This window comes from Telopea speciosissima, chromosome 4, assembly GCF_018873765.1.
Source record: "Telopea speciosissima isolate NSW1024214 ecotype Mountain lineage chromosome 4, Tspe_v1, whole genome shotgun sequence".
Classification (NCBI taxonomy): domain Eukaryota; kingdom Viridiplantae; phylum Streptophyta; class Magnoliopsida; order Proteales; family Proteaceae; genus Telopea; species Telopea speciosissima.
In genome coordinates this window covers 31,024,527-31,037,311 of record NC_057919.1, presented here as the reverse complement: position 1 = coordinate 31,037,311, position 12,785 = coordinate 31,024,527, and the positions used below count along the sequence as shown (strand labels likewise).

The 12,785-nt window shown below is 39.4% G+C and overlaps 1 protein-coding gene across 1 annotated transcript; it reads right to left on the bottom strand.

The window, feature by feature from the left end:
* Positions 1-285: 285 nt before the first annotated feature.
* On the bottom strand, positions 286-3,736 carry LOC122659195 (glutamate receptor 2.7-like). The gene is made up of 5 exons (XM_043854333.1): positions 3,481-3,736; positions 2,030-3,366; positions 1,624-1,936; positions 1,089-1,492; positions 286-997 (listed from the first exon to the last, which is right to left on the bottom strand). The coding sequence occupies exons 1-5, from the start codon at positions 3,734-3,736 to the stop codon at positions 338-340; spliced, it is 2,970 nt and encodes a 989-aa protein (XP_043710268.1). The 3' UTR covers positions 286-337.
* Positions 3,737-12,785: the final 9,049 nt, after the last annotated feature.

Here is a 12,785-nt window from a genome sequence, read left to right as displayed (position 1 = left end):
CACTAGCACCCATGGTTTGTTACTTGAGCACTCTCCTAATCTCACTCTTATGGCCCTTCATCTTGAGGGGGTGTATTGGATATTATTGAGATCATCTCAAACTAGGAAACCTCTCTCAAGTGATTTGTAATTTATGTAATCTTCCTCTACTATTAGGAAACCATATCACGTGTAATATACCTTTCCTAATCTGTTTGTAACTCTCGGCTAGGACATGTACTTGTATTTATACTCTCCCATAGGGAGACTTCATCAATGAGAATCAATTAATCATAACAATGCTCATGGTTTCATGGTATAAACCTTCACTACATCAATGTATCTGTCACTTACATAATTAGACATTGATTACAAGGGCACTTTGCCTCTCTCCATCTTGAACAATAATCTCAGTTGAAATTATTTCCGTAACTTGCCTCTTATCTACATTCGGGTGTGTACTAAATGGACTCCCTTGACCTTCCAAGGGAGTGACATTTCCATCCATACCAAAGGAACTGGTTGATGCACGCTCTTGGTCTTCTTCTCCAAAAGGATTGCAATACCTGTCTATAAGGGAGGGACTTGTAGGTGGACTTGGTGCAATAGATATGGGTGAAGCTTCAATGCTTGATGCAATTCTTGTATTTTCTTTGTGATTTTTAGTTACTCTAGAGTCATGAGAGGAAGGATCCATCTCATCATATTTTTTTGCCATTTCAGCAATTCTTTTCAGTGTAGAAGTGTTAGGATCATCACATCTAATGATGTTGTCATAGTTACGAAAGAAACAAAGTAAGAATATGAAGAGGGCTAGCAGTGAAGCAGCTCCAGTGATGATGAACAATCCCCCAAAACTATCTAGTGTAAGACTATATGAAGAAACCTTGGTACTAAGGTCTGGACAATTGTCCTGCCCAAACCATGCTTGCTCAATCTGCGACATTTTTACTCCTTCAGTTACATTTAAGACTGCCCTCGAAACATCAGATGCCAGAGGGGAACCTTTTGGAAAAGCCTGAAGAAATACAAATAAAAAGAATTTACTCACACAAATACTTAAAATGGGAGGGGTGAAGGAAAAAGAGAGAGAGAGAGATAGGACTTACGAAGCCGAATCCATCAGTCTTATATGTAGGTCCAACCATTGTGTACTTGTCACAGTACTTTGAAAGAAAGAGTTTCATGTAAGGGATCTCATCAAAAGCAGCAGCAATACCACCATTATCACTCCCTTTAGATAAAGCTTCATCCAGTTCTTCTACACTTGCATAGGTTCTAATCTTGGATTCATTAAAGTTCATTTGCTTTAGCATCTCAAACACAAATGAATCTAGTTTGTACCCCACATAAGCCCCATTTCTTATGAGCTCTTTTACATCTGTGACAGTAGGTTGAAGCTGTTGAACTGTCAGCATGGAAGTTAGGCTTGCTGTGTAACTTGATGTGAGGATGAGCACAACAAAAACCCATATGATAACAACGAACCTCGCCAAGTTGCTGAAGACCTCTTCTGTAGCCATTGAATAAACTTTTATTAGTATTAGTCCACTAATACCAAGTGGGTTTTTTATGGATAGAAGGGATCTGGTTCAGTTAAGAAAATTGCCAAATCAAAATCAAGAGAAGAGGAAGAGTATTTACTATGTGCAAAAACCATTGTTGAGAAGACAAACCAGAAGAGCATTCCAAGTTGATTTATAGGTGAACCCCTAAAATCGTTGTTTACTCTGTGTTCGAGAACCCAGATGACAAAGCCTGTGAAGATGAAGAAAGCCAGAGTAGTAAACCATAGATCCCAATTTAAAGGCTTCAAGAAAACCCACAGATTCTTCCTCTGATCTTCTTTGATTGGAACTATCATTGTTACCCCAGACTGTGTGAATGGCATTGTAAAATCGACATAGATGGACCGATTGGCTCTGATAGTTATATCACCAACCACTGCATCATATTTCTGTCATAAAACAATAATAATGCACCATAAGGAAGAGCATAGTTGAACAGAAAAGGACTACAACTAATTGTCAAAATACAAAGCTAAACTTACTTGGATATATACTTGGTAGATCAAATCATTGTATGTCCCGGCACTTGTATCATCAGAATTCATGAATGGAATAAACTCATGAGGAAGAGCATATGGAAGTTCCCCAATTACAGCATTAAAAACATCAATGCAGTACCCAGTGACAATTGAGGCATTTGTAGTAGGATCTTTTGCTACCTTCACAAATTCAGTAAATCCTTCCTTCACAGGTACTCCAATCTTCAATTTCTTCCCATTTGTAGGGATTACCCAACCCTTAGGCATAGTAGTAGAATTTCCTGGCCATACGACAGCACCGAGATTGAAATTCAAAGACGAATAAAATTTTGTATCAGCTGCATTCAATTCGCGTAAAATTCCATTTCTTGGGGTCCAGAACCCAATCTCCCTTCCTCCACCACCTATTACATTGACTAATCGGAATACCGATGATTGTAGCTGTCCATCAACAAGGCTAAATTCTCCACTTAAGCCTGTAAATTTTGTCTCCAAGATTGTCTGGAGAAGTTTAGGACCTATTGTAGAGATTCCAAGAGTTGAAAGGTCTGATAGTCCATCAATAACTTGTGGGTGCTGGAAGTGGATATTCTCTGCCCCAACTTTCTCAGCTGCCATTGCTAGTGCCCAAACAGTATCATATGCCCACAGTCCAAAAGTATTGAGGGTAGCTCTTTCCATATCAGGGTTTTCCTTGTGGAATTTCTGCGTCCAACTGATGTTAAAATTCTTAAGTTTATCAGACATGGGCACATAAGGCTCAACACCAAGTACACCTTCCATAGAATGAACAATTGAGGGATCCATGGAATTCAATTGAGTAGATAGCCCATTTGTGATAATCCAGGCATATCCTTCATTCATCATTCCAACATCCTTTGCTTTAACAAAGAAACGAGCGGCGAGGGAGTATGACATATGAACAACAAATACTCTAGTTTGCATTGTCATCAACTTGTAGAGCTCTGAGAGAATTCGATCATCGGTGGCTAAAGGAGACAGGACACTTCTATAGGGAACACGAGTATCAATTGCGGCAAATGCATCAACCAAATAAGGTACAATTCCATTACCATAATCAGTATTCTCATATATCAGTACAACTTCCTTCCATCTGAAGGCTTGGACAATGGAAGCAATTGCTTTTACCTGAGAGGAGTCACTAAGGGAAGCCCTGACAAAATAAGGAGTTTGAGCTGAAGAAAGAGATGGACTTGTTGCAGAGAAAGAGATAATGGGCACTTGAGCTTGGTCTCCAAGATCAATCACAAAATCGGCTTGTGATGATGTTTCTGGCCCAATAATTGCTTGTACTTCTATGTTCTTTAGTAGGTCAAGAGCTACATCAATAAAGAACTTCAATCACAATACAAGACAAGGAAAGGATCTATGTTTATAGGCTAAAAATACAAAGGCAACTAGTAGAGGAGGAAAGAGAAAGAGATGTTAGTTACCCATAGAAGCAGCATGGACCACACTGTTCTTGGAATCCCTGGTGTGGACAACCAGTCTTGTTTTGTAGAAACTGTGAGTGCCATAGAAATCAGACAAAGCCATGGAGATGCAGCTCAACCCAATTCTCCCAATCAGTTTATTGAAATTAAGAACCACCCCAACATTGAATGGTATGGTTGTATTTTGAGCCACACCAAATTTGCTAAGAGAGAATATTAAGATGAAAGGCAAAAGAACTTGGACTGAGTACTTCATCTCTAACCTCTTAAGGTAATTAAGCAATACAGTTCCCTTGTATAGTGACAATAAGAAGAAACCAGTACAAGGAAAGAATAAGAATTTGATAGAGTACTGCTAGAGGAAGAAATTTTGAATTCTAACGAACCAAAGAACGTGCTTCCGACATCTCAGAAATATATATTTAATAAGTCAACTTGGTGGACTTTGAATAGTTCTAACAGATTTGAAGCCTCTCAAGGAAAATTAAACCAAGTTGTACAATTAATAAAGGCCATGGAAATGCTAGACTAGTTTGTCGTGTAACAAATATGCTCAAAAGTCTTTGATAACAAATTTGATTAATTGTTATCATTGTTATTCATTGTCAATACTGTTATTTGCTGCATGTTCAATTAATCATGGTATTTGAGGTCCCTACAGTCAGTAAGATTGCAATGCTTCTGCATACCAACAAGTTCAATTCCTTTTAGGAAAATGCATGCAAGGTCACAGCTGATGTACTTGTAAGATTGCAACACTTCAATTCCTTCCTTCTAGGAAAATGCATGCAAGGTCACAACTGATGTTTTTGATTTGTGTTAAAATAAATACCACGAAACACAAACAAACAAAAACAGATCAAACAAAGATGACCCACAAATTTAACATGGTTAACACGCCAATATGATGTGCTACTTCTACGGATGAAGCTAAAGATGATTCACTATGTAAATGGAAGAAGATACGCACGAAGATCTCTATAGAACATCCACACGGGGATCTCTATAGAACATCCAAAAAGGCTCAAGAACTCTCACACAAAAACTCTAGCTCGAAAATCCCCAGATCTCACTTGTTTCACTTACTTACACAACAAGACCGGTAAAACATTTAAATACTCCTCCAAGCAGGTCGATCCTATCGGCCCACGCCCTTTGCTACCATTATAGACAAAAAAAAATCCCATTGGGTTGCCACCAAAATTGTCGGAGTAGGTCAATCTTCGAAATACGTGAAAGAATTCGGGACACACACAACAATTTGTAGTCCAGATCCCCTCCCCCTGTGGCTAACTACCCGAACTTTCTCATTCCGTTCATGGGTGTATGGTCCCAAAGGCTCGTTCAATAATAAATGTCAGTGTCACCCCATTGTTTTTTTTTTTTTTTTTGTGCATGAAAAATAAATTAAAAGGAAAGAGTAAAATACAACACAAAAACCGAAAAGACAAGCCTAAAGGGGACCCAAATCAAAAGCCCAAAAACAAATAATCAAAGACTGATACATCAAAAGAGAAGGTGGGGAAAGAAATACCAATAGAAGGATGATACATCAAAATCCCTTGGTGGTTGGGTAGGTGGGAAACACTAACCAAAGGATGATACATCAAGAGCCCACGCAAGGGTGAGAGATAAGAGGAAGGTCCCAACACGTGGTTAAATGCTTATTTCTAAAGTGTTAAGGCTTGCAATATGAATGGGGAGAAGTCCATCTTCATTCCTTTCCCACCAAACATGATGAATGGCAGCTCTAAAGACAAGCTTTCGAATATAGTCTCAAACTGACATACCACAACGGCTCAAGGAATTGTTATCAAATCAGACGATTCATATCAGAATCGGAAGACGCCGTATAACGACTCAGCCCCTCCCCTAGCATGATATTTTTTGCTTTGACCCCAGTTGGTGTTGGGAGTTTGCTTTGATACTACTGTATGGCTTGGCATATTTTTTACCCGAATCCGAATGTAGGTCTGGAACCCGAAGTCGTGGCACCGTGTACGTTATGGAGTATTGATTTGATGTTCGAATGGGTAGAAGATGAAGAAAGAATCCCAGTGGTAACACGTCACTTGCCGGCAGAACGACGCGTACCTCCCCATACAATTTCAAAATTTACAATCTAATGTATAAATCATGGTAAGCGACTCTAATCATGCCTTGGGGTATTTTGGGAATATGAATAATGTTGGAAAGGTATTTGTACGCGAGAAACACCGACGCCCGGGTGTCCCAACACAAAGTCAACAGGGACAGCAAACACTAGTTGATGGCACTGGTCGACTACTACATCAACTAGAGATTGCTGTCTTAACAGATTTTGGTCTCGGGAGTACGGGGCCCAATGTTTTGAGTCGAGGATCTCCCTGTCGTGTCCCAATTATCTAGTTAAAATGTTTCCCCAATAATATGGATACGCGGGACCCATGAATCAGTCCACATATGTGTGTGTCGGCTTTAAAAATTAATTCTTACAATTTAACCCACTAGTTATTTTATAATAATCCATTAACTAACTATATATATACAAAACCCTAATTCCTATTCATTTCTCTACAAACCTAATGATTGAAACAGAAGAGAAAAAGAAGAAGAAAAGAGAAGGGAACCTAGGGTTCTATATAGGTAAGATCATCCCACACTCCATCTCTCCTTTCTAATTCAGGTTACTCCTATTCTCTTGCCATAGTATGGGATGCAAGAGCACTGTACACCTCGTACTATGCCATTTGTATTCCTGTTTTGTTTACGATATTTATTGATTTCCTTATTTATGACTTATGGACGTGAACGATGCGATGTGGAATGATATGCAATATGAATCTTTGTGTTAGAATAGATGCCGAAGTCGACTTGAAAATGAGAGGTATGGTGTGCCGTAGTATGGGATGCGAGAGCACTGTACACCTCGTACTATGCCATTTAGACTGCATATGGCTATGAATGTCATTCCTTGATGCTACAACCCTTACTAGCAGGGGTTCAGGTGTTAGGTGATCATAGCCCCTTGTTCCGAGGAGTACATACCGGGATGGGGTCCAGGCTATAATTATTGGGGTCTACCCACGGGGAGGTATATAATACCAACGACCGGTGTGGGCTCCATACAACAATTGAGGTTACATCTCAGGGAGGTGCAGAAGGAACCGAGATTGAGTTGTTGGCATAGCATTAACCTAGTGACTTAGGCATTGTTTGTTAGGTGGAATTAAGATTAAAATTGAACCCATGCATATAGGATTCTTGCTTGATGTGTGAACATGCTTGTGTGTGTGTGTGTGGTCTATCTTTTACTTGTTGGGCTCAATGGAGCTCACCCTGTGAAATTTTCCCTTTTTAGAGGAACCGGCAGGTGGATGTCATGGTGGCGGGGAGGATAACTACGAGGCAGAAGATTACCGTAATGGTGTGTATGCTGGTATGGAAGGAGAGGGGTGTGACCCCTATTATCAAGACGATCGAGTTGTCCCAGGAGAATAGGGACTAGTGATGTAGACCGACCTTTCTGTTTCTTTTGTTTTTCCCTTACATTCTTTTGATGGATGAAAATCCATTGTAAATACTAGATAGGTTACCTTCTTCCTTTTTGGGGTACTGTGTATTAATGTAATCCGAATGTAGGGACTAGGATGTGAACAATGCAACTGAAGCTTTATGTAAATATTACAACTTGGGCGCACTCTGACAATGAAACCATGTTTATATTTTAAACTTTATTTTGCTTGTGACTTGTGTTTATTGCATCTGGATCTTGGAGGTGTTTGAATACTTCGGGCATTCAGGTCAACCATCGGATCCTCCCAAGGGGTGGGTTCGGGGTGTGAAAACTACTGTAACAACCCCACACGGTGTCGAGAGTTCACTCTGATACTATTGTAACGAGCCAACCCCTTCCCTGCCATGATATTGTCCGCTTTAAGGTTAACCCCCTCACGACTTTAAAACGCATCATACCAAGTAGAGGGGGCTAACCTTTATCAATAGTAGGGGTGTCAATTGTTCGGTCGAGACCAGTTTCGGTCGGGTTTGATTGGTCTTCCCTACTTTAGGATCTTGCACCATGACCTACCCGTTTAAGTAGTCGGTCCTCATAGGCTAGGCATGGTCCCATTTATAAATGGTCGGTCGGGTACCATTCTATAATCGGGCTTGTACTAAACGAGCTAAACGCGCCTATAAATGGGCTCATACTAAATGGACTACAATTGGGCTTTGAAAGCTTAGTCCATATACCTCCTAATGAGATTCAATTATTTAAGGTGAAACAAGAACTTACTTGAGTTCCTCACTGGGCTAATGGACATCCATAAGTAAATCTCAAATTTATTTGGAGCTCTATGGCCCTCAATCTAAATAGACATACATATGAAGGCATTTCGAATAATATAAATGGCCTTGATTATGTGCTCCATTTATTTTTGACCCATCAACTTCATAATGCAGTAATATACAATTATCAATTCTATGTTTTTACTAGGCCTATAGTCCTTTATTTATAGCTTACGTAATACAAGATGATAAACTAATCAAGGAGATTAAGAAAGGGTATATTAGGGATAAAAGAGGGAATTTATGGGGGTAATTAGGGTAAAACAAACAGTCGATAAACGAGCTTAAACGTGTTGGTCCTTAAACGTGTCGGGCCCAGTCGGGTGTCCGTCACCATCCTCTTGCACCGTGACCGACTTGTTTAGCTAATGTGCTAGGCCTTATCTTGACACATTTAGCTAACATGTTGGGCCGACTTCGGGCTTTCACTAGTTGTGCAGGTCGATCCTACCAGTGCGGGCTTAGAATTGACATCCTCTAATCAATAGTTCTGAATCTCCCTCCCTAGCCAATGTGGGACTAAAGGTTCTTGGCTTACTTCATCACCTCGTTTCTTGGCTATTGCCCCACCCCCTCTATGGGACACACCTTGCATGGTGTTGTGAGCTTTGCTCTAATACCACTATATTGACCTAGCCCCTCCTCTAGCATGATATTGTTCGCTTCGCGATTAATCCCCTCATGGTTTTAAAATGCGTCATAAAAAATAGAAGAGGCCACCTTTATCAATAGTCCAGGATGTCCCTCTCTAGCGAATGTGGAACTAAAGGTTCTTGGTTCACCTCACCGCCTCGTTTCATGGCTATTGCCTCACCCTCTCTATGAGATACACCATCCCTACTGTGCTCGGCCCCACCACCAGGGTCGAGAGTTTGTTGTAAAGCCACTATAACGACCCAACCCCTTTTATCCTCCCTAGCCTATGTGGGACTAAAGTTCTTGGCTCACCTCACCGAATAATTTCTTGACCTTGGCCTCGCCTCTTCATTTCTGGGCATAGCCTCACCTTCTTTACAAGACATAGCGTCCCCGCTGTGGTAGCCTCACCACCAGGGTCAGAGTTAGCTCTACTACCATTTATAACTCCCCAGTCCCATACCAAGCCACGATGTTGCCTGCTTTGGAGTGAAATCCTTACGGCTTTAAAATGCGTCATACCAAGTAGAAGAGGCCACCCTTTATCAATAGCTCAGGATTTTCCTCCATAGCCGATGTGGGACTAAAGATTCTTGGTTCGTCTCACTGCCTCGTTTCCGAAGCAATTTCGTATCACTGGAACAGTACAAACCAAGGGTAAAAAAAGAATGTTTTTTTTTAAAAAAAAAACACAAAAATCATGGGTAAAGCCATCTGATCCAGCCCAATTCAGTACAATCAAGATTAATATCGAGTGAGATCAATTCCTATCCCGATATCAATTACTAAAACTGTATTTATCATTAAAAATTTTTAAGATCTACCTCCATTCTCTCTAAATAGAAAGTATTACTCTTTGATGATGTAACCCCATATTAACTAGGAACACATAGGTTGGATCATACAAAGGTGTTGATATCTTTGATTCTTTACCCCCCAAAAAAAAAAAACCAAAGATTTCTTTGCTTCTTTAATTATTTCAACTGTTTTCTGTGAGGATTAGATCAGTCGTGGTTTCTGATGTAGTCAATTACTAAAATAATGCATATACGCAACCTTCCAATAAAAGGACTTTAAAATATCCAGTTGTAGCTACTAGCTGATGCAATCCTCCCTATTTTTTTTGGTAACAAATGCAATCCTCCCTATTGAGGAAAGAACTGATTCTAACTCCTTCCTTTGAAATTTTGATCAGACCAAAGGCAATAACTCAGAAATCCATATAGCTCCTTCCTTTGACCTTTTGATTATTTTCTATTTATATATTTCTCTTGACTATGAAGAAGACTTCAATTAATTTGGCTGAAAGTGCACATGTAGATAGAAATTCCGGACCTTGAGTGCTAAATGGACCATCACATGGCAGCTAATCATGGGCCAGCATTTTTCTTTCCCTTAAACTTCCTCTAATCCTTGAAGACATACTAGAGATTGAAATCCTCGGAGAAATAACACTAATAAATAGTTTATTTATCACATAATATAAAAATAAAGACAAAAAGTAAAAAAATAATACCGAGAAATTTTTCCTTCACTACACGGTGAAGGTTCACCACACTATCTTAGGGTTCAATAACCCCTAGCTTTTAGCATGTATCTCATAATACTCTCCAGATCAACCGTCCCGCGTGCATCTAATGCACCACGGTGAATGGATTCCCATTCTCTATGGTTCAAGGAAAACACGGTCCAAATAATAATTCCAAATCACAAGAGCAGTTGGTTTGTTTTTTTTATTTTTTATTTTGACAATTAAACTTAGTAGACCTTATTTATTTCAATTCTAATCTTATGTAAGCTTGGATTAGTAGATGGGTTTCTTTGGCTTTCTAAAGCTGTGGAAGTCCCATCTATGTGGGATAAAGTAGGACTTGCATAATTAGAAAAGGTCTCCGAGATTCTGAAGAACCAAAGATAGAAACAGTCAATTGGCTATACTTGTCATGAAGATAGAAATAATGCAAGCCAAAGATGACAACTTCGGTTGTCTTAAGTTTATGGAAAGAAACAAAAGAGGCATTAGTAAAAGGAGAAACGGCACAGTTGATTGACCAGACTTAAGTCTAACTTGGATAGCTGGGACGGTATATCTCTGGGCAAATCTCCCCCCCCCCCACCAACCCCCGTTTAAGCCAGTAATAATAGGGGCAAGAGATCGCAGTACGTGCAGCACTAGCACAGAGTCAATGAGAGTGTTGTAGGGATATCAACATAGATGCCATATTTTATTCCATAAGGGTAGGAAAGTACTTTCACATGCTCTGTGTCTAGGTGCAGGAACCACATGACCAGGTTGCATTCTTTTTAACTAATTATTTTTGCCTAAAGTTTCAATACTATGTATTGCCATTGAAATTTGAATGGACGATGTGCCAATGGGAGACGTGCACACCTTAAACCAGAGAGTGAGCACAAGAGGGACCGAGTAGATTCCTTTGAGAACTCTCCAATGCTTAAGTCAAAATCCGAGTAACAGAATAAGAGTTTGGGATTTAAGAGGGTAATAGTTAATAATAAAATAGTTTCAAGATATTGTCTAAAGAATTTACCATGAGCTTCAGGTTTCTATTTATAGAAATGGTGAATTAATCTGAGGTGCAATGTCCAAGACTCTCAGTGTGGAAGTGGAGTGCTCAGACCTTTCTGCATGAGGGTAGCGTGCTTAGACTTCTCACCAAGAGTTGGAGTGTTTAGGCTTCTCTGTAAAGAGTTGGAATGTTCAAACTTTCTCGAGACACTGTAGCATTGACCCAAAAAACCTATATAACAGTAATCAAATGCCTTGTTTTACTCTATCCAAGTGTTGACTTGCCATAAGTGGGTTGATTTTAAGTCGTATATCACTATGCTCAAAATTTCGGATCTAGATCCTCTAAGGCGCTCTATCCGTAGTGGCCTGAGCGGCGTAGACTGAGTCGCATATGTAAAGATTTCCTTAACCCTGCCCAGACGCCTTGCCTGAATGGAGGTAAGACGGTCATTATGTGCACGACCCAGTCTGCACCGCACAGACTGCTACAGGCAGCTGGGCCGTAGAGGATCTGTGGTGCAAAATTTCACCAATTGCATATACCACCGAAGTTATTTTGGTTTTCTCACTTCTTAGAGAACTGGCATGCATTCGCTGCATTTTAAGGACGGAATTGCTTTGGTTGAGTAATGCCAAGTTGCCGACATGAAGCATTTATGGGATTTGTACTGTTTGCAAAAAGCCAATTGACTTGGTCAAGAACCGGCACCCCTTGTCAATTTGCTTGTGGCTTCGATGTTCTAATCATAGAGTCCCACTTATGGGAGGTACAGCTCATAGTAGTAACTAAGGTTTCCTTAGTTTCCAAGTTCTATCTTGATAAGTTGCTTATATTAATAGATTACTTTTTTAGTTTTTTTTTGTTATGTTTGTCTCGAATTCTTGTGCCTATTTTGAAAAATGACCCGTTTCAACATTTTTGGTGGTGAGTTGAATGGAATTTTTTATGAGATCTGCGATGGTAGCAGTGGGCTTGGTACGGTTCGTTCTGACCTGATCCGATAGAGTAGTATTTATATTCTTTACCCGCTTTGTGGTAAATTGAGTGAGATTTGGGGTTTTCAATTTAGGGTTTCTGGGAGAGAGCAACAACGCCGTTTTTGGATGTTCTTAAGGGATCTCCATCATAACTTTCTCCGATTTACATAGTAAAACATCTTCGCTTTTGCCCGTGGACGTAACACACCATATTTCTTATCTATGCCAATGCATGGCATCAAATTCTGCCTTATCTTGTAGATATTTTTGGAATGTATGAGTGTACAATATTTGAATTTGAATTGTACAGTTACAATACATTAACTTAGGGAATCCTATCCCCCAGATTAGGGAAGCAATCCTGCCACCATATCCTTATTATTTTATATATAAATAGCCTATCATCTATCAATGGAAAGACAAGCCATTTTAGGCTCATATCTACATGTTACCAAATTAACAATATTGGTGTGTGAACCACGTTAAATCTTTGTGTTATCTTTCTTTGCTTTCGTTTTTGTTCGTGTTTTGTTTGATATTTGTTCTAACATTTTTAATTCCATTAATTATTCAAATTCAAATTTAAATTCAAATTCTTAAAAGCCTGAATGTGCAGGCCTGAAATATATTCGGATTGTGGATAGGAGATTATGCAGATTGTTAGCTTGTCAATTTTCAGAGTGAAACTTAATATGAATTTTTTATAAGCTATTCAAATCTTACAATATAAATCAAAAAGTACATGATTGTCAACAACATTTGAGTGATAACTCGTAGCCACTTGATTCTGTCAAATGAATAAAAGCACTCCCCTATGGAAAATTGCCTTTAC